A 26280-nucleotide genomic window follows, 5' to 3' on the forward strand; every position below is an offset into this window, starting at 1 on the left:
CATTCTTGAACTAAATCGATCTAAAGTTAATCAAACACATTGGACAGAAAGTTTAGCAATGTGTTTAGTTTTGTTTTCAAAACCAGCATCTCATGTTTTTGTGCAAATTGCAAACCGATTCACGGATGTATAATTTGTTACGATACAAGCTCGTTTTGTCACAAGGAAAGTGGTGGCAATTCCTGTTTGTTGTTTTCACAATCTTTAATGGATGCAATCCCAAAAGACTGGCCATGTTGCCTGCAACCAACAAGTTATTCATTTACCAACTTGCATACTATATTCATCCCGTTCTCTCGAACATTCACTGCGGAATTGTGGGCCTTGAAGCAGGTAATTTTTTTTTTTTTTTTTTTTTGTATACAAGATCGAGGCTCGTGAAAGAGCTAACATTAATCACACAGAAAGACAAACCGACACATAAAACATATAACATCGGGAGCGGTAGACAAGATGGGGCGAGAGGGGGAGGAACACAAACACAACATCTGAGAGCAGGGACATCGAGAGATCTGTGGGAGGGAGAGGGCTTTGGGGGGTGGAGGCATGGGAAGGGGGGGTGGGGGGGTGGTGGGAGAGGTATAAAACATATGGACAATGCCAGGACCTCCAGGAAAGAAGTTGGAATTTCAAACAAGGTGGATCTGGGGTGAATTAGCGGGGGTAGAAAAGATCAAGGTTTTGGATGGGGAAAGATAAGAGATGGTGGTGAACAGCTGTTTTAAAGACCTGGAGGGAGGAGTGGGATTGAAGGGAGTGTGGGAGTTTAATGGATGCAATCCCAAAAGACTGGCCATGTTGCCTGCAACCAACAAGTTATTCATTTACCAACTTGCATACTATATTCATCCCGTTCTCTCGAACATTCACTGCGGAATTATGGGCCTTGAAGCAGGTAATTTCTTACCTCAGCATGTGCTGACCTTCATTCCTTTGAGACAGGGGGAAACGCAATGAACCGAATAACTCGAAACTTTCGTGTTTTCCCAATCGACACCTTTTTCGACCTATTTAACACGGAAATGTTTGTCACACTTACACTGTAACATTATTAACGGTATTAATATCAACACCTATAGCCATTGCAACGATAGACTGCCCACCACAATCCAGAACGTTTGGGTCCCATAAATGTTTGTGATTTTGCTGATGCTGAAGTCCATGAATGATTAATGGAGTGGAAAACAAGCTTTCTCAAAGGTATTCAGTCGTGACGTGATTGAGCATTCAGCCGAAGCCGGACGGCATTAGTAACTTGTATGAAATGTGCCCTTCAAATGTAAAAATGTGACTCGGTTGCATTCTTTCATAAAGCTTCATTATTTTTTTGTACAATCGTGACAAAAAAAACCCAATGATCAATGAGTGGTATTCCATTTGCAAGCCTTGGGGTTTCAAATGTAAGTTGGGATACCCCATTACCCCATGTACCTGCATCTTGACCAACCCAAGTGTTGAAGTCTCCTAACAGAGTCTATCTTTAACTTGTACTTCACTGAGCACTTCTGAGAGCTGGTTGTAGAAAAGGGTTTTCACCTCTATCGAGCGCTTAAAGGTTGTAGCATAAGCACTTATTGCTGTGATGTAACACTTCTCTTTTAGACACAGTCGAACATGCATTATTCGGAAACTGACACCTTTCCAGCTCACAACGGTTCTCGCCTATCCCTTTTTATGGCAACAGCTACCCTTTATAGTCTTCTCTCACCCACTGGGTGACCTGAGTGCATATAAACATACCCTGTGTCTTTATATATATATATATATATATATATATATATATATATATATATATATATATATATATATATATATATATATATATATTGTTACGGACCGCGGATAAGATGTTACTGGATTGCCGAGCGGATGGCGCCACGGCCCGAACCGTTAACAATGACTAGACCCGATTCTGAACGTTGGCCAAATCGTGCCACAGATATTCAATTTGGAAAAGACAAAGACGACGTGGATGTGAAGAAGAAGAAGACAAAGAGGGTTTGAAATACGAATATAATTTATTACTATTTACAGGACCAAAGAAACCAAGGAAGAAGGAAAGATAATAAAATAAAGCAGAAAGAGGGACGGACCAGAAGGACACAGTGAAACTCTAGCTTATCTATTACAGTCTTAATTAACCCAGGGACAGAACAAACAAAACAAACTCACGTACACAAAAAGGATGGAAAGGCAGGGATGGTTTGGGACGGCAGAGGAGGGTCCAGGCAGATGGTAGGCGTCGAGGTCCGGCTCCAAGCGCGCGCTCCGATCCACGCTTTGGGGTCGAGGCGAAAACCCGGCAAACACAGCCTCGCGTCTCACCGACCGGCAATAGGGCCTAGAGGGTATCGGCCTATTGCCGCAATACAGGCACTCCCTCACGTTTCTCTCTCTCAGTCTTGCTCAATGGTTCGCTCTCCGTGCTGCCTCCTCTGCCGTCCCAAACGGACGTGTGGACGTCTCCGTGCTGCCGTGTGGACGGCAGCACGGAGACGTTCATCTTGGTTCGCTCTCCGTGCTGCCGTGTGGACGTCGTGTGCTTTTTCAGGACTCATCTGCCGTATCTCTGGTCTAACTTCTTGTTGCGATCGTCGCACCCTTCTCTCATACCTTCAGCGCGGGTGTGACATGCCCTCGTCGGTTTCGGTACCGCCCTCCCCCCCCCCCCCCCCCCGTGCTCTGTTTCGTGACCTTGTATGGCAATCCCACGGGCTTGTCTCCTTATTTGGGCATGGCGCCGACGGCACGCCCCTCATGGCGAGCCACGGGCTTGTTTCCTTATTTGGGCATGGGGCTGAACAGCCCCGCCCTTCATGGCGCGCTTGGGCTTGCCTCTCCCTGGCGACCCCGCCCCTCCTATTCAAACAGAGCACAGAGCACATATTCACTATAGCAGCGAAATGAGAGGGCACGCACCCCACGCTTGTGAACTGTTTTACCCAGAGATGGAGAGTTTGGCTGGGAAATGGAATTATTGAAGGGGAGCTATTCTTAATTGATTCGGTGCAATGGAGTATTAATTAATGGAAGACAAATCCTTAGCCTAATACACAGAATAAGGAAATAAACTACCAACAAGGAGGAAATCTATGATTGGCTAACGTGATTGTTGATGACCTAATTACGGGACGCCCTTTTGACCTTTATACACAACTGGAGGACGGAGTGCGATATTTTACAATGTACTATACAATAAAAAACACAATAAAAAAAGCACCATTCTCATATCCACAATATATATATATTTATATATATATATATATATATATATATATATATATATATATATATATATATATATATATATATATATGTATGTATACATATACTAGCAGGGGTACCCGGCGTTGGAGGGGGGGGGGGGGGTGGGGAGGAGGGGAGGAAGGGAGGAAGCAGGAGAAGGAGGGTGAGGTAGGGAGAGGGTGGAGTGGAAAGGGGAGGGGAGAGGGAGGGGGAGGGGAAAGATATACTACATATACATCTTTGGGGGGGGGGGGGCTTTGACAGGCCCCACCATTTTGGGGGAGGGGGGGGGGGAGAAGGGAAGGAAGAAAAATTTTCCCATGTAAAGAGTTTGCCTCTGCCTCAGTGTTGCACAGGTGTTGCACCTCATAACCTCAGTGTTGCACAGGTGAAAAAGGTAATTGTAATGTCCTCTGCCACCATCACCATGTGGCGCTACACGGTACACATTTACATAGAGAATTTACGCTCCTCTCCCAGTCGCCCACACCCCCACATGAGGCCATAGCCACATAGCCTATGTTACCCCCCAGCCAAATTTGTATTTGTATTTGTACCCCGAGTAATGTATAATAGTGTTGATAGCTGGAGTACCGGCGTTGCTCAAGCGAAAAAGAAACATGAACATATTTGAAATGAGGGAAAATATAAGGAAAAAGCAATTGCATCCAAATCAGAATCCATCACAAATGTCAAATCATCATTTTACCTTTTCGTTGAATATATGCTGCTGAATGTGCCGTTCATCACGTTTCTGAGTTAAGTATGATGACGTTCAGGAGGAAGAAGAAGAACCCTTACAACCAATTTAGACCGCTTCCGGAATTGTTATATTATTTGTGTTCAAATGTCTGGTGATTGTTTTGTATTTATTTTTGCGAATGTGTACGTGTATATAAATGCCATTAATTAAAAAGGCTTCGGCACGATAGAGCGATTTGTTTTAATCCAAAAAAACGAACTTAAAAACAAACAAACGCTTTTTTGGCCTAAAACCCTCCCAGGCACTCACTGATGAACCTCTGAAAGTTTGACGAAGATCCATTCAGCCATCTCTGAGAAAAATGGCGACACAGACAGACAGACCAAGTTTGTAACTTACAAAATGTGGCGTGCATTTAAGGAACAAAGTCAAAAAGCCACACAGATAGAGAGAGAAGCAATGGCGTTTATATATATTTAGATTTAAATCTCAACATTTTTAGAAATCTCCCATTATTGGGATTAATCACACGGTCCGTTGCTCTCACATTGCGGGCAGGTCGGGGGGCCTCAATTTATTTTTTATCATCTACTCCGGTCTAGCTCCTTCTGCTACCTCAGACCTCTGACCCTCCGCAGCAACTACAGAGTAAGTTCCTGGTTTTAAGTAAGTTCCTGGAGTAAGTTCCTGGAGTAATGACACGTTCTCCAAGTAACCCCTTCCTGGTTTTAACTCAAAATTTTAGACTGACTGTGCACCTCAACTCTTTTGTTCCTCGTTTTTATCATCTGTCGAACTCTTCCTGAGGCTGTTCTTTTTCCTATTCTTCCTTCCAGGGCTTCAAACTGGCATTACACAACCATCCCATGTCACCTCCATCCGTATCTAAGTAATATTCTTTGCCCCTATTGAACCTTCTTAGCTGTAAATCCTCTTGCATGATGTTGATCCCTCCCCTCTTCTTTTCATGTTCATTCATTCCCTTGCTTATTGTGTCCAACTGTTGCCCCAAATCTGGTTCATCCAGTCACATCGTTTTGTAAAGAAAAACAAAACACAACACAATGCCAACTTTGGGATTTTTATTTTTTGTCTTTTCCTTCTTGTGATTACTCTCCTCGGTACACAACCACATGGTTTTCTGTCTCATGAACTTTGACCTCATAGAGGATTCCAGGAAGCAGTTGTTCCATGCCTTTCCAGATGAACACAGCCACGTTCTCCGTTGTACTACAAAAAGTCACAATGAGTCTTATGTTAGTGTTAGCATCGGACACTACCAAATGCATGTTTAAGTGCGATTCAATTTACAATTCGGGCTTCTAGTTGCATGATTACCGAGATGCTGCTATGCTGTCGATGTCGTTATTTGGAAATTGGCCAATTTATTGGGACATAATGGACTAGTCCTTTCAAAAGGTATCATCAGGATCTTTAATGTCCATTGGGGGAGTGGGGGGAATGGAATGAATCCACTCAGCCTTCTTGACAGCCGGTGAGCCATAAAAGCACCCTTGGATTTATTCCTTTCCCTGGAATGGAGGAAGGGGAGGAGGTGGGGTGCTGGCACTGCCCGGAACGCTTTTAAAGCTTTCAGACTGACCGACACTGGGGAGCAGTACATAGCAGCTGACACTGCGTATTGCGGTGGGCACATCTGTGTATGTTCATGTATGATGCCTACTTAATGGACGCGTTGTGCCCGCTTGAGTTTTGCATATCCAATTATGTGCTTTTTGTCCCCAAATTCCAAAGCATGTTTAACATTTCACACACCTTCCTGCCTATAACCCCTTTGGCAATGTTATTTTTTAATCTTCACACTAAGGATTTCTCAATCCAATTTGCACAAAATCTTACATCATAATTTTATTTTCTAACCTTAAGAAAATTTTCAGTTCATTTTAATTCATTTTATTTTATTGCAATTTACACACCATGTGAATGATATCAGCAGAGTTGCTGTAAGGTGGTTCATTTATAATTCAATTTTTATTAATAATAATAATAATAATAAATAAATAAATGTATATATTGTCGTGTCACCCGTGATTAAGATCACGGGAGGCAGATGGCCGAACAGTTTGCTTAAACTCAGAGGCGCGTAGCTGAAACTAGGGGATGGTCCATTGCGCGTGAGTGAGGGGACCAAAGGTCTTACCTTTACGGATGGCCGCCACATGGGTTTATTCCACGAACCCACAAACACAGAAACGAGACAAGGAAAATCAATAATACAACAAATGAAATGCAACAAATAATAGTTTCATGAAATAAAGCAATGAAATAAAATGAATGGTGAGGTAAATCTATAATCCTAACTTAAGACGTCTCCACTCAGACATGAAAACAGACAGGGGAATGATTAAAGCAAATAAAAAGAAAAGCCTCCCCCTTTTATTTCCCGGCACTCAGCTCTGGTCTGGACAAAGTATTGAATAACGTTGGCAGTCCGATGTGGCCCGCTGCCGCCCGCACGGGAAACGTACAAGATGGCGTGAAGTTCCTCCTCACTGCGCCACGAACGTGAGGCAATTCGTGAGGCCGGTCCTGCCTCACACTCCACTCCCTCCGAAACGCAACGCGGCTCCGGCTCTCACGAGGAACACCACAGTTCACCAACACCCCTTCCTTCACGATGAGAGAGTTACCGAAGCTCCACAGAGTTCTCCTCATGAGCCACCCGAGAAAGACAAAAGACAAAGCGTGACCGCCCGATCCTACCGCCAGCACCCGGAAAGAGAGAGAGAGAGAGAGAGAGAGAGAGAGAGAGAGAGAGAGAGAGAGAGAGAGAGAGAGAGAGAGAGAGAGAGAGAGAGAGAGAGAAAGAAAGAAAGAGAGACAGAGAGACAGAGAGACAGAGACAGAGCGACAGATTCTTATTCTTCTCTTGAACCTTCGCTCTGATGTCACACCGACGTCACACAGAACAATCGCCAAGTTCCACCCAATCGCTCCATGGTCAGGCTCGACGAATGACGAAGCTCTGGGCGTGGTCTGCCTGCCACGATAGTTTCCACGGCCCTCGTCCCACTCTGGGGGTGTGGCCTTGTTCCATAGTCGGTTGGTGGGGTGGGGTTAATTGCCTGTCAGTTACAAATATTTAGAGGTGGGGTTGAATTGTCCGATCGGGAATGTTCAGCACTATATCGGTTGTTGTGGTCAATGAAGCTGATTGCATGGCTGGCCAAGTGAATGTAAAAAAAACACAAGGGAAAATCACAGGAGGCAATTACACACTGGGAATTATCCTTAAGCCCTATTTAACTAACACAAAACCACCCTCCATGTGGTGACACGCAAACACTCTTTCGCTCACTCATAGAGCAGATAGGGGGAAGAACCGTGCACTTTTTGATAAAAGCATCAAACTTGGTACATATCATCAGTAGGCCATTACAAGAAAAAATAGATATAGTACCATCCCAGTTTTGGCCTATGACGGCTGTGGCGGCCATTTTCTAAATGACTGCCATCTAATACTATAATACCATATAACTCAACAACCAAGAGGCCTAGAATCTTAATTCTGGTGCCTATAGATATAGGTTTTTGGGGTCATATAATTCAAAGAAGGCAATAATGAGTATGTGTGATCATGTCTTGTACCACTTTTGGAACATAAGTGCCCTTTTCCAGTTTACAGAGACACAACGTTTGGCGGTCTTTATTTTGTGTTGATGAAATATAAGATACCTGTACCGTAAATTCAACTTATAGTGCAATAAAAAAAACAGTCAAAACCAATACGAAGCCGACTTACTTATTGTTAAAGATACCAATGTGCCATGAGTCAGTTAGGCTTACCATGAAATGTGAAATGCCAGATATCACATGAACTAATCATGGCAAGAACCCCCACATTCGCACAAAGCTGTACACGGCAAAGCTGCTTTTGTGCATTTGCAGTTTGTTCGACAGCCTTTGGTACAACCACATCGAATAAGTTCTCTGCAAACTCTGCTGGCTTCAGGAAGACTGCTCCAAAGAAGATCCCAGTTTCCATCACTACTACGAGTCCATCCCCATCCGTCCAGTTGTGGAGGTGTAGCCTTTGCTTCCAGCACCTGACTCCAGATGTGACCGGCCTGGTATACTGCTCGTCTAGTGTGCTGAAGTAGAGCACCCTTGGTCGGTGGAATGCTGCTCACGACTCTGCCTTTCCGTGTGAATAGGTCGATCCTGAGCTCATCAACATGGTGTTTAGAACTTGTTCGGTCATAAAGAAGTACGACGAATCTCCCCAGAACATCCATAGCAGCATCAACATCTGACATTTGTGGTCGTTCCATCAGCTTCATCAGCTTCATTAACTCCATTGTAACCCCAGGGCACATGCTCCATGTATCCCAAGCAGTTTTCTTTCCTCTGCCAGCAAAGCAAGAGGTGGTATCGCACCCAGTAATGGCGTGAAACATTGGAAGTGCAATGGACTTCTCAGGACCAATTGCAGCTGAGATATCATGAGCTGTTACAATACGCATATGCTTGTCTGTGCCGAATGCCACCCATAGAGCATCTAGTGTCACTTGTAGCTTTTGAAATACAAACACTGCCAGAACAACTACATCACTGTCCACAGTACGGATGAGAACAGTGTTGTGTTGTTTAGCTGCATCAGCAACATGAAGCATCTTATGGCTGTCTGCTTCCTCATGTGTACAAGAGGCTAAACCTCCCACGTTTCTTGGCTGGCGACAAACAACATCCTCATTCAGCGTACTGATTACTTGCTTCTCTGTTTGAATGTTGACAACTTCTCTGCTGAGGAATGAGAACAGTTCCTTCTTATTGTCAGAGAGCCGCAAGAACTCTTGCCAATTTTTTGGTACTGCAGTCTTTGGCTCAACCCTTGGACTGATTCCTTTCCCTCTCTTCTCTCTGGTCTGTGCCTTTAATGAATCTGGCCTGTAATCATCCCAGACAACATCAACCCTCTGAGCTCTTTGTAGCTTAGAATTTACATATGGCAGAAAGACATCGTGTGCATATTCCTGAAATGTTTTTGCTGCTCCAGGCTTCAACATATTTACAATGGCAGGTCCATCTAGCACAACAACTTCAGCATCGAGAGTGTTGTCCTCCTTTTCCGTGACTGTATCCTCAAGGCACTGAACTATGTTAGATTTGGTACCCTGTCTCAGCTTTCCCCTGTCCGACAATGACGGAGGGCATGGTTGATTCTCGTGATGGAAAAACTCTTCCAAATTTCCATGACGAACTTGACAAGCAACATAGAGCCTAGAGAACAGGTTGCAGTCACTTTTCAGTGCCACCAAATGTTCCTGTGATTTCATCTTCTGGCGTGTTGGTGGAGTACTGAATAGAGGGAGCTTGTTCTTTGTGATAACGTCAAACAGTGGTTTGGTACATTATACGAGTCGTTCATGAACAAAGGTGTTGTACTTCTTGCATCCAAGTTTCTCTATCCGATAGAGAGCATCGACAATTGGCCTATCTGCGATATCGTGTGTATCCAGAATGGACAAGTCACTGTGTGTTTCAAGGAAAGGATTGCCATAATCATCTATGACAGACTGTAATGCCTGGACATCTTGTACGAATGCTTTCTGCAAAACCTATATATATATATACACCAGAATTAAGATCCTAGGCCTCATGGTTGCTGAGTTATGTGGTATTTTAGTGTCATGTGGTGGCCATTTTGAAAGATGGCCACCATAGGAATCACAGGCCAAAACTGGGATGGCACTAATATCTAATTTTGTTTCTTATGGCCTACTGAATATGTGTACCAAGTTTGATGCTTTTATCAAAAAGTGCACGATTCGTCTCTATATTGCACCTATCCGCTGGACTATACAGTTTCCCTGCTTATTTACATTGAAATGTCACCTACACGTCCACGGTCCATGCTAATACAACGCAATCCTCTCTGAATGAATGATCGTTTTAAGGCCATTTTCCCCGCTAGGGCGGGGGTTAGCCTTGCGGGCCCCATGACATGCATGGTTCCCTGTTTGAGGCAATGTTTTTATGGCCGGATGCCCTTCCTGACGCCAACCCTTAGTCGCCTCTTACGATGTGCAGGGATGCAGTGTACCTATTCTAAACTGGGGTACACACCGGGATCATTCATCCCAGCAAGCTGGTACTCAATTTGCCGACCTCGGAAGGATGACAGGCTGAGTCAACCCCCCTGGCGTTAATTCAGCGATCGACCGGGATTAGGACCCTAGGATCCCAAGCCGGCACCCTAACCGCTAAGCCAACACCAGGTACGCAATCCTCTCTCCACCATGGTATTTCATCCCTACCCCCACAAACGTAACAATATATATATATATATATATATATATATATATATATATATATATATATATATATGCGCTGAGGTAAATATGAATAAAAAATATAGATCGTCAAATATTTTGAGTTCAGCCATGTTCGTCCCACGCTCAATGGCCATGTCTATGTCAAATATCAAGCACGTAAGCCTCTCCGTTTAGGAGTCTATTGGTAACATTACACACACACACACACACACACAAACTGTGTTTTATATATATATATATATATATATATATATATATATATATATATATATATATTGTTACAGACACGACTTTGATGTTAAAGTGGGCCGAGCGGAATGGCCGTCGTGTCCGCACAAATTACCCGACTATACTCGACGTTGACGAAGTCGCGTTACGCTGGCTCAATAAGAAAAAGAAGACACCCGGCTGGGTTATAAAATGACGACACCAGGGATACGGTTCTCAAGACCTCCGGAGGAGATTATATTCGTGCGGAAGGTCAGATTACAGGGACGAGAGGTACAACATAGAAAGACAAGCACTTAGACACAATCTTATATTATTCCCGGACAGACGACAGACAAACGGGACAACGGCTGACTCACACGGGGGTTGATGGCAGGAAAGCGGGTATCGATGGCTCAAGGTGCACTCTTGGCTCAAAGCAGGGTACACGGTTCGGTCCAGAGATGCGGGGAGGTCTCGTCGCAGCGCTCAGAGGTGACGTTCTTTCTCAGGCCTCTCCAAACTCAGGCGCATCTGTTTCAGCGCTCGCAGGTCCTTCTTTCTCCAGCTGGGGGCGCATCTCACGTCACATCCGGCGCGGGGCCGCGTATATCCGGCGGGGAGTGACACGCCCTCGGCTCGTTAGCTCCGCCTCGTGGAATCGGCACGTTGCTTCTCATTGGGTGCATGCGGGGGGGTTACCGGCTCCGCCCTTGACGAGGAGCTGACAAGGAGCCCCTTCGTGGTAACCCCGTGGAGCGCATGGTCTGGAGCGCATCGTCTGGAGCGCATTGTCGATGGCGGCGAACCGAGCCGGTGGGAGGACGCACACTCCCCCCCGCGCAGCGCCGTGCCCCTCTGTTGTTGTAGACGGGGAAGAAGATGGGAGGAGGTATGGGAAAGGTCCTAAACTCACTACTGATGCCATATAATCACATTCTGGTGCAACGAAGAGTCAGAATTAATGGAAACGAGTCCTTAACTGACATAGATTAAGAATAACTAGGAAGATGTCCGAAAGTGGTCTACGTGTGGTGCGGTGGACCTGGGCACGACATTTAATGGGGGAATAAGGGGAAGGTCGGCTCTACTGATTGTTATTTACATGCAATGGGACTAGGGAATGGGGGATTGGGGAAAGTTGGGGAGTATTGGAGAAAATAGGGGAATATTTACAAGCGGATATGGAGGCCAAATTCCATATTCGCAACATTGCACCCTTCTCTACCCTCGGGGCGTCCCGACCCGATAAATTTTTACCTACTTTAGTGTGGCACGCAATGTAGTTCCCTCTACTATTAACTCTACCCTGAGTGCGACAGTTTTACAGATATTCACAAATGAGTAAATATGTCCCCCTGCGACGTTGCACCCTTCTCCTCACAGAAACACACCCACAGGATAACCGAATCCGGAAAGAATTCTCAAACTAAACATACAGCCGGTAGGGAGCATTATTTACAAGATTACGCTGATATCTACACTACGATCCAGGACCTGTTTTTGGAGGAACACATGCAGATGTTATGCATAGAGAGAGCGCGCTTGCCAGCATCGATACACCAACCCACGAGTGCTCTGTGGCCGACGGCCTTTAATAACGTGCAGAGCACCCTTTCCCAGCATCAAAAGCACCACCCCACCACCAATCGGTGCAGTCACCATTGTTCATTGGAATAAAAATAAATTCGACAACCCCTAACCCTGCAGGTGTCTCTTGCTCTTCTTGTGGTGCACTTGGTGTTAACTAAAAGTGGTTCACCTGTATGGCATAGGTGCCACGTTGACCCATAGGTCCATCCCCGGGTGGTGCTTGGCCGCAAACGAACTGCGGTCCATTGTGGGTGGCCACAAACATTGCGGTCCATATGGTGTATCGATCCCGGCAGCAAACAGCGAAAGTGCAGGCCCACAACTGCGCAGCCAGCACCTCTCTCTCCTCTCTCTCTACCCCAAAGCCAGATCCTCGGAGGTGGGAGACAAAAGAAGCAGACAAGTGAGTAAGGTGGTAAGGGCGCAAAAGTGCACGCAATGTAAGGTGATGCACACTGGGGGCACATGGGAACCAGGTGAGACAGGTACGTTCCTATCGTACGCCCCCCCCCCACCAGGTAACCTACATGGCCCCTCCCTTACCCCTTACTGTATCCACACAACACAACACTACTCATAAACATCTACTTTACAAATCAACAAACATCCCTACTGTCTTCCCCGTTCCTCCCATATACCAAATTCGTCTTCTCTCCCTCCTAACCAATCAAATTTGCCATTTTCAACTCTCATCAAAATTTGCCATCTCCAACTCAACATCATAATTTGCCATTACCAATTCATCATCAGTCCCTCCTAGGGAGGGAGAGATGGAATCACCCCAATGTCTCATCCACGTCGTGATGCGTCTCACAAATCCACACAGCGATTCATCTCCTGCAACAAAACAAGGAAAACACAGGTGTGGAGTCATCATCATCACCACAGGTAAGTGGCTGCGTATGGTGCGACAGGTTCATCAATCCTAACTATTTCCTAAATGACTTTAACAACTTTACACTACCCGGGGTCTTTCTCCGGCCAAACCATTGGCCCTCTTACACTATGGGTTCTAATAACCAATTCCCATTGGCCAAACTGTGGTGCGCTTCAATTTGGGGTCTCACTCCCCCGATTCATCTCCCGGTGCCCTCGTACAATTTCTGGGCTGCGGCGTGTACCTCTCCCAGTGGATCTACCCACCTGCACACCTCCACCACTGCAGTTGCCTCCGAGCTTACCTGCTCCTTGCCCTAACCTAACTACCTGGGGAAGGCCCTCTGGCACTCTCCCCACTCGGTGCCCTCTCTGGCACTGGGCTACCCGGGTCCGTCCTCCGGATCCTCGGGCCCCATCCACAACTCTACCGGCTCCCAGAGCCCACCTGCGGCCTCACCTGGCCGACATCCTCACAGTGGTGGAGTGCCCAACCAACTACACGCACTAACAGGCTACACGCACAGCCATTTCCACAACACTAATGCACCCATCCACAATACCATTCTGTCACCCGCACCACAGATGCCAATATCCAACCACAATTTACCTATACCCTCTACCTAACACTTACACTACCCGCCCCGGGTATTCGTGAAAGGGGTCCACTCTTCCCCCATCCACACCTTCGCACCATGCACACCACTTCGTACCACTCACTCCAACTCTCTCCACACACCTGTACCTGCACACCTGTGCTCTCACACCTGGTGCCACCTGCACCCTTCTCTCCCCAAGCGCATTCGCGCTGATCCACACACTCACTACTCATACACTGCTCCACACACCTGTCCAGTTGCACACCTGTGCAATCACACCTGTTCAATTCTCACACACACAGCATCATCTCAGCTAACTACTCCCTTCTGAAACTTGCGCTTCCCAGTCGTCCCTTTAAACTATTACGCTCCCACGTCATTATCATCCACACTAATCTACCTGCGTCCCCACTACAGGTATCAGTCACTAACTAAACTTAACGTTACCTAATGTCATCTTCTCTAGATCCCTATCAATATAACCTAACCCACCCGGGCTAGTTTTCACTGCCATACACCCCATAAGCTATTGCTCCTTTGCCCCCCCACCTGTGAGGGATGGTGGATTTGCCATCCCACCACATCGGGGGTCTCTCACTACCAATTTTGCACATCAAATTTCAACAAATTAAAAATTTGCCAATCACTGCCCATCATCTGCCAATCACTACTGCCAATCCCTTGCCAATCATCAAATTTTGTTTTTCTCTAATTTTGGGTCCAAAACACTAACCTCATCACCCAGTCGACTCACTAATACCTCTCGGTGCGCCAATCCCTGTCCAAAGCCCGGCTTCGTAAAGCCAAGCAGTGGATGCTGGTTGTTTTGTGCCAGCGGCTGGATACGTCCCGCATTCGGGGCAGGGACGGAGGCTTACCCGGGCCGAGATCCCATGCACCACCTCGGCGTGGAGCCATCCAATGTCCCGATCTCGACCTGCCGGCACGTCTCAATAGAAAGTGGTCGCCATGACGACCCTTCCTATCGGGCTGCCCGCTCCGCCTAGTGGAGCCCGGACGCGGCCGCTCCACGCGAGGCCCAGCGTGGATCGCGCACGGCGGTCCTTTCGAACCCGCCGTGGCTCGGATCTCCGCTGGTTCTCGCGGCACGCGAAGCCCGGCACGCACCGAGGGCCCGATCCGGCTAAAAGTCGACCTAACCTTTAACCCGGTTACCGTCGACGCTTCACCTGCAGGCTTACATGCATACGCTACCTCTTTCTTGCTCATACATGCAGCCGTTCCCATTCTCCTCGTACCTTTTCTTTCACACCTCGGTACACTCACTCCGCTCACCGACTTGGTCACACACCTGACCACCGAACACTTTGGCACACATTCGTCGCTCGCACACCTCACCAATACACCGCTTCGCGCCCCCTCCGCGGTCACCTCCTCTGTGACAATCACAGGTGTGCCCTCATTCGCACACCCAATCACGTGCCTCACCACCAACTCCAGCGTGCATTCCCACTCACGCTCTACCATTCCAGGTGTGCATCCTTCCATCCCAGGTGTACATCCTCGCTCACCTGTCACAACTAACTCACGCTCCATGTCACTCCCACTACTTTCACCTCCATTCCTGACAGCGCACTCACCCTTACTCTTGACAGCGCACTCTTTCCCCATGCACCTGTCCGTCACACACCTTTCTCGCGCACACTCTCCCGTCACACCCTCTGCAACACTTACCACAGGTGTGCATTCTTCCTTGCCTTTGACAGCGCACTCTTTCCCCATGTACCTGTCCATCACACACCTTTCTCGCGCACACTCTCCCGTTACACCCTCTGTAACACTCACCACACCGCGCTTCCATGTGCTCCCTCGCACACACGCTACGACCGACTCATTCTCGCCAACACCCTCACTCCTTGGCACACACTTTTTCCTCACACACCCCAGAGTCGGACTTTCTCGCACACCTCCTTTTTCGCACACCAGACCTGTCGCACACTTCACCAGTGGCCTCTCACGAACACCCGGGTCCATCTCGACCCCCAAGCTTCTTAAATCCCCTGGCGCATCATACGCACGACCATATTGGTCACCACTTACACCGGGTCCTCTTCCTCTTCGCTTCTCCTCCATCACCTGCGAATCCCTCATCCGGTTAATGAGCACATCATCACGATCCAAACACAGACTTTGGACCAATTCTTTTATCTCCTCTTTTATTTCTTTCTTATCCCCTCTCCGTCGCTTCTTAATTTCGCTCATCCCTTCTTCCACTTCTTCTAATTTGTGCTTCACCTCTTTTATTCCCCGGTACGTCTCCTCAAGCTCATCCTCTAAGGCTACCTTGACCGTTTCCAGGTGCGTCCTCACCTGCCGGTCCTTCGTCTCCATTACCTCTATCACCTCGTCCAACCTCGTTGTCAGTCCCTCACGTGCCGTCTGACACTGCCTCTTTGTCGCTATCAAGTCGTTTTTTATGTCGTTTTGTGTCGCTTTTAACCCTCCTAATACCGCAGTGTTCCTTTGAACCTGCTCCACTAACTCCGTTTGTCCCACCGTCAGCTGCTCCACCTCCTGCGTCAGGTCCTCTATGCCCCCTTGTAACTTTACAGTCCCCTTTCTCACCTCCTTCTCCATGTGCTCCTTACAGTGCCTCACCTCCTCGCGCACTCCTCCGACCTCCTCACTCACTCCTCTTCTGATCTCTTCTCCCATCACTTGCATCTCCTGCCCAGATGCCACCCTCATCTGCTCCATTTCCTCCCTGTGAGCATCCAGTTTGGTTTCTACCCCCATTCTGACCCCCTCTATCTGCTGCTCCATTTGTTTAACTTCCCTTTCCGCTTGGTCCCTCATGTCCCTCAATTTGCCTTCCATACTGTTTTCTAACCCCTCTAACCCATTTTTCACTCCCTCTATTTGATTCTCTTGAGCGGCCATTCTGTTTTCTACCCCCGTTAACCCATGTTTCACTCCCTCTATCTGATTCTCTTGAGCGGCCATTCTGTTTTCTACCCCCGTTAACCCATGTTTCACTCCCTCTATCTGATTCTCTTGAGCGGCCATTCTGTTTTCTACCCCCGTTAACCCATTCTTTACTTCTTTTATCCCGTTGTCTAACTCCTCCCCAGTACCCCTCGCTTCGTCCCTCATTACCCCCATTTGGCCCTCTAATCGCCCACTATCAACCCTCATTTGCTCACTCTGAGCATCCATCCGGTTTCCCAATTAGTTACTCTGCAGTTTGAGGGACGCCTGCATTTGCGCCATAAATTGCTCCATGAGGACCTGCATCTGGGCCATCCCTCCCACTTGTGCAGCGGGTGCGGCCGCCGTAGCTATGTGCGAGGCGCCATTTCGCGCGTCTGCTACCCCCGCTGTTTCGCTCTCATGTCCCTCATGTCCCTCAATTTGGTCCTGGACCGACCCTGCTTCACTCTCCGCTACCGGACCCCAGCCGTCTTGATCCGCCATAGCGCGACTTGCAAAATTCGAGTTTCGTAAAACAAATCCAAATTTTTTTTTTTTTTTTTTTCGTTATAATTTCGGCGAGCGCAGTAACCGCGGGACCGCGCTCCGGCTCGATTTTGTCGAGCGCAGTACGCGCTCCGAACCGATTTTCCCTCCCAAAATTTGGGCCTAACTAATTTAGTCCCGGGTCCGAATCTCACTCCTCGACACCAATTGTTACTCTAATAGTACAATTGGTGTTCCAAAATTTGGGCTAAATAAATTTAGTCCCAGGTTCGAATCCAACTCCTGACAACCAATTGTTACAGACACGACTTTGATGTTAAAGTGGGCCGAGCGGAATGGCCGTCGTGTCCGCACAAATTACCCGACTATACTCGACGTTGACGAAGTCGCGTTACGCTGGCTCAATAAGAAAAAGAAGACACCCGGCTGGGTTATAAAATGACGACACCAGGGATACGGTTCTCAAGACCTCCGGAGGAGATTATATTCGTGCGGAAGGTCAGATTACAGGGACGAGAGGTACAACATAGAAAGACAAGCACTTAGACACAATCTTATATTATTCCCGGACAGACGACAGACAAACGGGACAACGGCTGACTCACACGGGGGTTGATGGCAGGAAAGCGGGTATCGATGGCTCAAGGTGCACTCTTGGCTCAAAGCAGGGTACACGGTTCGGTCCAGAGATGCGGGGAGGTCTCGTCGCAGCGCTCAGAGGTGACGTTCTTTCTCAGGCCTCTCCAAACTCAGGCGCATCTGTTTCAGCGCTCGCAGGTCCTTCTTTCTCCAGCTGGGGGCGCATCTCACGTCACATCCGGCGCGGGGCCGCGTATATCCGGCGGGGAGTGACACGCCCTCGGCTCGTTAGCTCCGCCTCGTGGAATCGGCACGTTGCTTCCCATTGGGTGCATGCGGGGGGGTTACCGGCTCCGCCCTTGACGAGGAGCTGACAAGGAGCCCCTTCGTGGTAACCCCGTGGAGCGCATGGTCTGGAGCGCATCGTCTGGAGCGCATTGTCGATGGCGGCGAACCGAGCCGGTGGGAGGACGCACACTCCCCCCCGCGCAGCGCCGTGCCCCTCTGTTGTTGTAGACGGGGAAGAAGATGGGAGGAGGTATGGGAAAGGTCCTAAACTCACTACTGATGCCATATAATCACATTCTGGTGCAACGAAGAGTCAGAATTAATGGAAACGAGTCCTTAACTGACATAGATTAAGAATAACTAGGAAGATGTCCGAAAGTGGTCTACGTGTGGTGCGGTGGACCTGGGCACGACATTTAATGGGGGAATAAGGGGAAGGTCGGCTCTACTGATTGTTATTTACATGCAATGGGACTAGGGAATGGGGGATTGGGGAAAGTTGGGGAGTATTGGAGAAAATAGGGGAATATTTACAAGCGGATATGGAGGCCAAATTCCATATTCGCAACAATATATATATATATATATATATATATATATATATATATATATATATATATATATATATATATTGTTGCAGTTTTAGAACCCACACTTGTGTAAATAATTACTTTTAAATATCCCATATTAAAAGGTTAAAGGTAGCACCCCTAGTTAGTCCACAAGCAACACGTAGGCCACCATATAACTTTAGTTGTTTCATTATTATGTGTTTTAGATAAGGCCGTGTTTCCAATAGTTGAATCTGCGTTGCATCAATTAAATAAGAGTAGGTCCCCAATCCAATTCCGGCCATTTTGCCAACCTCTCTCTCCCAGCGACGCCATTACGCGCCTCTGCCAGCAGGAGCCGCCTTAGCGTTCGTTCAAGCCGCCATTAACCATGCGGTCAGGCCCGAGGAAAAAGGGGGCGGAACGCCAAGAGCAAGGTGTGGCCTGTCAACCAGCCATCAAAGGCGTGGCCGGTAAGCCCCCACCAGCCAACCAGGGCTGAGGGAATATCACCAGCGGGCGTGGCTTTATGAAGCGCGGAGTGATCTTGGCTCGCATGATATAAGCGCGAACGCAAAGCCCTTTGAGAGGACCGCGCAGAGGGACTTCTTTCGGAGGACTTCTGTGGTGTTGGAGGCGCGCACATTTGCAAAGAACTTGTACGGACTTGTTGGAGGCACGCACATTGAAAGAACTTTGAGAGGGAGAGCGTTTGGCGCGAACGTACAGTTATTACGTACGAAGCATCCCAGTCCCCCCGCTATATGTAAGGTCCAGTCACGTTCCAACGATACGCAGAGCTGCCTGCCGGGTTTCGCGCACTGGACTGGAGTGGACCGGAGCCTGGACCCCATCGCCTGGACCATCTACCTGGACCTTCCACCCTACCAGCTACAATCCCCGTGTGAGTGTGTCTGTTTGTCTGGGATCCTAAGTTAAGACTGTTTTTAAGACTGCCCTGTGTCCTGCTTCTTCTTCTTCCTTTCTTGTGCATTCTTTCCTTTCCTCTTCTTTTTGGTTTGTAATAAATTCACCTGTTCTTTCTGGTTTCGTCTTAATCCCTTCGCTTTCGTCTTTTCTCAATTGAGTACCTGTGGCACGATTAGGAACCGCTATAATCGGGTTTAGTCTCATTGTTAACAGCTTGGATCGCGGATTGCTAACCGCTCGGCATTTTCCATCTTATCCGTGGTTTGAGCTGGAGTTATTTCCCTGCTTTACGGTCGGGTTAGTAAGTAGGTATTTGGGACTACTTTGACCAATGACCCTAGCTAATACCGACCGGAAGGAGCATTATAACTTCTAAGGACTCGGGACGGCCAGCTAAAAAGACAAGAGGATTAACCCCCCCCCCCCCCCCCCACCTTGATGAGGCGAGAGCCGACCCCCGGGATCCGTAACAATATATATATATATATATAACTTTTTACACACACACACACACACACACACACACACACACACACACACACACACACACACACACACACACACACACACACAGTTGGCATTTCTTGGACAACTGCAAGTACCTCATTCCGAGAACGTTTTAATACCATACGTATCGGATGTCATGCCATATAAAAATTCATTTCTTTCCAGATAAAGTGCCGTGAAAGCACCTGGCATCTCAAATAATCACACGGGGCTGATAATGACAATACAGACCTCACGGTATCTTTGAAAAAAGGTACATCCTTGTCTAGGTTCTTGTGATCCAATGGTTGCATGATCGCCTCCTGAAAGAATGTCAGAACACAGAAAGATGATGAATAATGTCACACCAAGGTTTGCATGGGAATAATTACAATGGGTAAGAGTGGCTCACATCTGGGGATAAAGGTGTTATGCGCGAACATTGCATAAGGCCATTTGGGTGAGTGAGAGATATATCATGAGAAACATTGGGTTCTCCTTCGGTCACCTGTCTGCCTGGAAGTCAGGAAACATCACTTCCATTTGCAAGAGAGGTGCAAAAACATATTCTTTCAACTATAGAAAAGTATGCTTACTACCATTTAGAAGCAAAGTCATGGAATCCATCATTGTTGCTCATTTCAAGTCTCCTTGGTTTGAAACACCCTGATCTCTGACCATCAGTTTGGATTCCGTCCCCATAACTCCTCTCCTATTCTCTCACAGTGAAGGTTGAATTGCACTGTCTTGGGACTAGTGTTATTCCTCATCTACATAAATGACCTCTCCAATACTCTGTAAAACCTCATCATTTATACAGGTGACTCCAGATTGTCGTTTAGCATACCCAATCCGACTGATAGGTAGACAGCAGCTGTGTCATTCTCTGCTGATCTAGATATTGGTTTGATAAATGGAACATGTCTTTCAATCAAGGCAAATCTCGCATTCTCACCCTTTCACTCCAGATGGACTCTCAAACATACCCACCTATCTATTTACATGGTCAGTCAATGGAAGAGGTTCAATATCTTGTACTTCTAGGTATCACCATCAACCGTGACCTCTCCTGAGATGACCGTATGACACAAATGGCTTCCAAAGATAGCCGCAAACCGGGCATCCTCCATTGTTTCAAGTCATCTATCTATAATTCCAGTAATCTCTGTATGTCTGTATGTCTGTGACCGCTGTTTCTCGACAACCACGGGTCCGATATACTTGAAACTTGCCAGGTATATTGCTGGGGACCCGAGGATGTGCCTTTTCAAGGTTTCATATTAATCGGACAAGTAGTTACCGAGCTATGTCCAAAAAACGATTCAACCAATCAGAGAGCAGCGAGTTATCACGTGTGCCGAACGTGGCGAACAGACTCTGCCTCGGACGGCACATTTGAGAGCGTATTCATTTATTTCACGTTGGCAAACTATGTTGCCGCTATGTTGGCGTTAAACTATGTTTTAAAACTAATTAAAACTAATTTGCGATTCTTTCGCTTTCCTGCGCGTTTGTGCACGCTATGGCGATTTCTTTACCAAACTCCGCAAGCCGTTCGCTTTGGACCAAACCATTTCATGTAAATAGAGGGGGGGGGGGGTTGTCACCGTACTCGCAAGCCGTTCGCTTTGGACCAAACCATTTCATGTAAATAGAGGGGGGGGGATTGTCACCGTACTCGCAAGCCGTTCGCTTTGGCTTTGCGAATGGACCAAACCATTTCATGTAAATAGAGGGGGGGGGGATATAATTTTAGATATATATATAGTACGGGCATGCCCTAGTCTATCTATAATTCCAGTAATCTCTGTGTGTTTGTTTGTCTGTGACCGCTGTTTCTCGACAACCACGGGTCCGATATACTTTAAACTTGCCAGGTATATTGCTGGGGACCTGAGGATGTGCCTTTTCAAGGTTTCATATTAATCGGACAAGTAGTTACCGAGCTATGTCCAAAAAACGATTCAACCAATCAGAGAGCAGCGAGCTATCACGTGTGCCGAACGTGCCGAACAGACTCTGCCTCGGACGGCACATTTGAGAGCGTATTCATTTATTTCACGTTGGCAAACTATGTTGCCGCTATGTTGGCGTTAAACTATGTTTTAAAACTAATTAAAACTAATTTGCGATTCTTTCGCTTTCCTGCGCGTTTGTGCACGCTATGGCGATTTCTTTACCAAACTCCGCAAGCCGTTCGCTTTGGACCAAACCATTTCATGTAAATAGAGGGGGGGGGGGGGGGGGATTGTCACTGTACTCGCAAGCCGTTCGCTTTGGACCAAACCATTTCATGTAAATAGAGGGGGGGGATTGTCACCGTACTCGCAAGCCGTTCGCTTTGGCTTTGCGAATGGACCAAACCATTTCATGTAAATAGAGGGGGGGGATATAATTTTACATATATATATAGTACGGGCATGCCCTAGTTCCTTTAAAATCATAACTACTCACAAGCTACAAGGAACTTGTCCATAGCTCGATGGACTTGTCCATAGACTCTCCCCTCGGGGTTGGCACATTAGCACCTCATCTGTCTCAAGCTGTGGAATTTAAAGCTCTGAGCATTATTGGAATCTCCCATGATTAGGTCAAAGTACAAAGTCTGTTACTCTCACACAATGGATAGATCAATGGCTCTGTAATTTTACCGCTTCTCCAGTCTAGTTCCCTCTGCATTGTCAACTCCTCCAAGATCAATGCCTGCTCTTTCTGTGACCACAACCTGGAAAAACTCCTGAAATCCAGGCTTCGGCCCACCTTACAATTAGTCAGGTTCACTATGTTTTTTTCGTTCAAAATCATGGTAGATTAGCAAACCTATACATTTTTGGAAACATTATTACATGGAAAATCAGAAAATCAATGTTTACATTTGCCAATTCCGACCAATTCGATTCGACCAATTCGACCAATCGACCAATTCCATTCGACCAATTCGACCATTCGACCATTTGACCAATCGCTTCGATCGACCATTCGATCGATTTGATTCGATTCGATTCATCGAATTCGATTCGATCGACCATTCGACCAATTCGATTTGCCGATCAATTTGACCGACCTTTGCTTGTGTGGAACGGACTGTGAAAACGATGCGGACTATATTGTCGGATACGACACACAGGACAGTGATGATGAACTCTAAATGGCATATTCTGTAATCGTGTATGTTTGATGCCATTGACTGCCTGTGTAGATGTGAAGTTATACTGACTGCATGTGTATATATGATTTTGCTGACTGCCTGTGTATGTTTGGTGATATGAATTATTGTGACACATTTTGATGTTATTAACTGCCTGTACAAAATGATAACATGTATTTGATTATGCAACTTATCGCGAATATAAAGACAGTATTTTGCAATTCAAAACCTTTGATTCGTGTCTTACCATTCCCCATAGCACTAATTTGATACTTTCATTGGATTCCTTGTCCCTGAAAATATAGGTTTAGTATATTTTAAAAAGTTTTTAGGGTAATTAGAGGCAGAAATAGAACAAAATATGTATTTTACAGTGGCCATTTTGAAAATCCAAAATGGCCGCCATACAGGTATCTCTCCAAATGTAAACATTGATTTTTAGTTTCCTTATGCTATAACCTTTCCAAAAATGTATAGGTTTGCTAATCTACCATGATTTTGAACGAAATATAATTTATTGACATAGTGAACCTGACTAAATGCAGGTTTTATTGTCAATGCAATTGAGATTCGTTTGGAAAATACCTGGGGTTTGTACCAGCGTATTTCTGTTGAGTAGTCCACAAATGTGTTTACAACAACAACAACAACAACAACAACAACAACAGCAGACGACTTACGACCATATTCACATTTTTTCAGGGGTTTGGTCCAATGTTAGCATTCCTCCATGTGGATGTATCCAACACATCAGTGCTGTGCCAACCCAAATGTTCCATATCTTTCTTGATGGTTTCAATCCATGTCTTTTCTTTGCGGATGTCCTAAATGCAGACCCAAACATCCAAGTCTTGCCGACCAAGGTTCTTCTTCACTAGTATTGATTTTTTAAAATCCTTTCCTGATTTCCTAGCTCAGAATTCTTTCTTTCAGAGACAATCCAATCATCCATAATATTATTCTCATCTCTGTTCTTTCAGTTATTTTTACATCATCGATCTGCATTGCCCACGTTTCGCTTTCACACATCAATAAAACCGGTCCAACACGGGCTTTATAAGTTTTACATTCACAAATGTTTATACAATTTTTTAAAATATAAAATTAACAAATATATATATTAACCAAAAAAATGCATGAGATTCCCAAGGTCAAATCGCCCCAGTGCATAATGACTTTAGAAAAATATCCTTGTCTCTGCGAAGAGGTCATGATAAACGGAACCACAAGGACTTCCTGAACTACATCTTCCGATAATTCACCAAATGTCTGTCCGTCTGTCTGTCTGTCTGTCTGTTCGAAGGTACCGCAAAAACGGCTGAACCGATTGCAACGATATTTTGGGTGGGTAATCCTGGGATCTCCTGGAGTAAAATAGGGTATATTGTTTTTCCAATTTCAGCTTTGGCCTCCAGCATTTTCAGGTTTGGACTCCAGCATAACGTTATTTTCCCGGGTGCCGCACAAACGGCTGCACCGATCGCTGCACGGCTGCACCGATCGGACTCGGTGACCTTGAGATTCGTTTGGAAAGATTCGTTTGCCGACCTAGGTTCTTTTATACCTTTTATAAGGACATGATTACAAAGACCTTTTACAAAGACATTTTACAAAAAGACCTTTTAGAAAGACCTTTTACAAATATTACAAAGACCTTTTATAAGGACATGGGTTGAATCCCTGCTTGAGAGAATGCCAACCTCCTCCCCACCATCATGGTCGTCTCTCCAACTCACAATCCCATGAGATATGCGGAAAGGACGACCCAAAACCAATTATCTTCTTTTTGATTCGTATATAAACATCATTAAAAGTAAATAATGACCTCAGCCAAAGTTCAAACGATGTGAGTTTAATCTCTACATGAGAGAATTCCACATAGATATTTGGGTGGTGTATACGCTAACAGATCGCTGTCTCCATCGTCCTTGCCAATGCCGTAACACCTATCGGCTCAAAATCCTTTTAACTGTTGACTTGGTAGTTTTTACAATGAAGGAAACACGTATGGGGAGTACATACGACATAGCGATTGTGAATGTGACAGCTCTGAGGCGTCTTTCGCTTCACATCGAATTATTCATTACATTCATTCATTCATTTAATGATCATTACACTCATTCTTATGCTCATTAAACGTTCATTAAACATTAAACGTTCATTAGACGATTACGAAAATAAAAACGAAAAACATTACGAAATTACGTTCACACCGTCACATCAAACACTACCGTGAACACCAACATCGTCACAACATCGTCACAACATTGTCACAATGAAAACATTGTCACAAACATTACGTTATGTAATTCAAACCGTGAACACATCGAATATTGGAGAGCCCAAATTTGCCCAAATTTGAAACACGACGGAATAATATTTACCGATATGAACAGTGATGTGGCTTTTATTGAAATTCTACAAATACTGTTTAGATTTTGATGATTTGTGTGTGATATGATTTAACGGATGTTTATATAAATCGTTTAAAATAAAAAAAAGCCTTCAATTTCTGATATTTTTCCTTTTCATTTGGGCCTCCCAATTGAAGCCCCGCCCATAGGGCGGGTACCGTTTCTAGTTAGTATAATGCACTGACCTCAATATACTTCTTGACGTCCTTCAGGTTGACCACCATTCCCGTGATTGGGTGAATCTGCATTCATGGCACATCAATACAATTCCTGAATTCTCACACAGTGCATAATTGTGTGGAGCACAAAATGACAACATAGACGTCACATCTTGACATTAATCAAAAAGCACATGGTATTTAAATTTGTCTTGATATGATGAAGATGTGGGAATTAGGAACGAAATTTTAAATATTTTATGGAAAGAAATTGTCGATTTCACTTGCTCCTTGTTATACTCTCATTACTGTCTGTCATAACACGTGTTTAATTAACGTGGTAGTCTTCCTGCAGATGCTACCATATGGCTTCCTGGTGATGATGCCAAGATCAGCTCACCTTGCCATATGCGCTTATCTCGACTGAAGAAAATGAAAAAAAAAAATTAGTTATTGGAACAACACGATTTTAATGAAACTTGACATGACAACATAACTACCAATTTATCTGACTCGAGCTTTATGAAAACGATGTCATTAACTATAACATAATCAATGCTTTGTAAAACGAACCTGTATAATTGTGTCCGTGCCCGTTGGGATTGTTGCATTTGCTGTAGACTTCAAGATTTTCGGCAGCTGACAGTTTCGGACTAAAACACAAACAAAAATATTAACCAACAATTATGCACCCAGACAGAGGAACGAACAATATAACATCATGGGCTGGGAAATGAACTGTGAAGTCTCGGTCACATTTCATCTATG

General features: G+C 45.8%; 1 protein-coding gene across 2 annotated transcripts in view; it reads right to left on the reverse strand.

Annotated features, from left to right (window-relative positions):
* Positions 1 to 5016: 5016 nt before the first annotated feature.
* PTS (6-pyruvoyltetrahydropterin synthase) overlaps positions 5017 to 26280 on the reverse strand; it is a 29901-nt gene continuing 8637 nt past the window's right edge. Inside the window, exons 2-6 of one of the 2 annotated variants that reach the window (XM_068127238.2) lie at positions 26086 to 26165; positions 25913 to 25935; positions 25540 to 25596; positions 20045 to 20115; positions 5017 to 5179 (exon numbers count right to left, since the gene is read on the reverse strand). In XM_068127238.2, coding sequence (XP_067983339.2) covers positions 5059 to 5179; positions 20045 to 20115; positions 25540 to 25596; positions 25913 to 25935; positions 26086 to 26165 — 352 coding nt within the window. In that variant the 3' untranslated portion in view covers positions 5017 to 5058. The remainder of the gene's footprint in view (positions 5180 to 20044; positions 20116 to 25539; positions 25597 to 25912; positions 25936 to 26085; positions 26166 to 26280) is intronic. The other variant, XM_068127237.2, reaches the window with a different exon arrangement.

The sequence above is a fragment of the Myxine glutinosa genome, chromosome 10, assembly GCF_964187855.1.
Source record: "Myxine glutinosa chromosome 10, kmMyxGlut1.1, whole genome shotgun sequence".
Lineage (NCBI taxonomy): Eukaryota > Metazoa > Chordata > Myxini > Myxiniformes > Myxinidae > Myxine > Myxine glutinosa.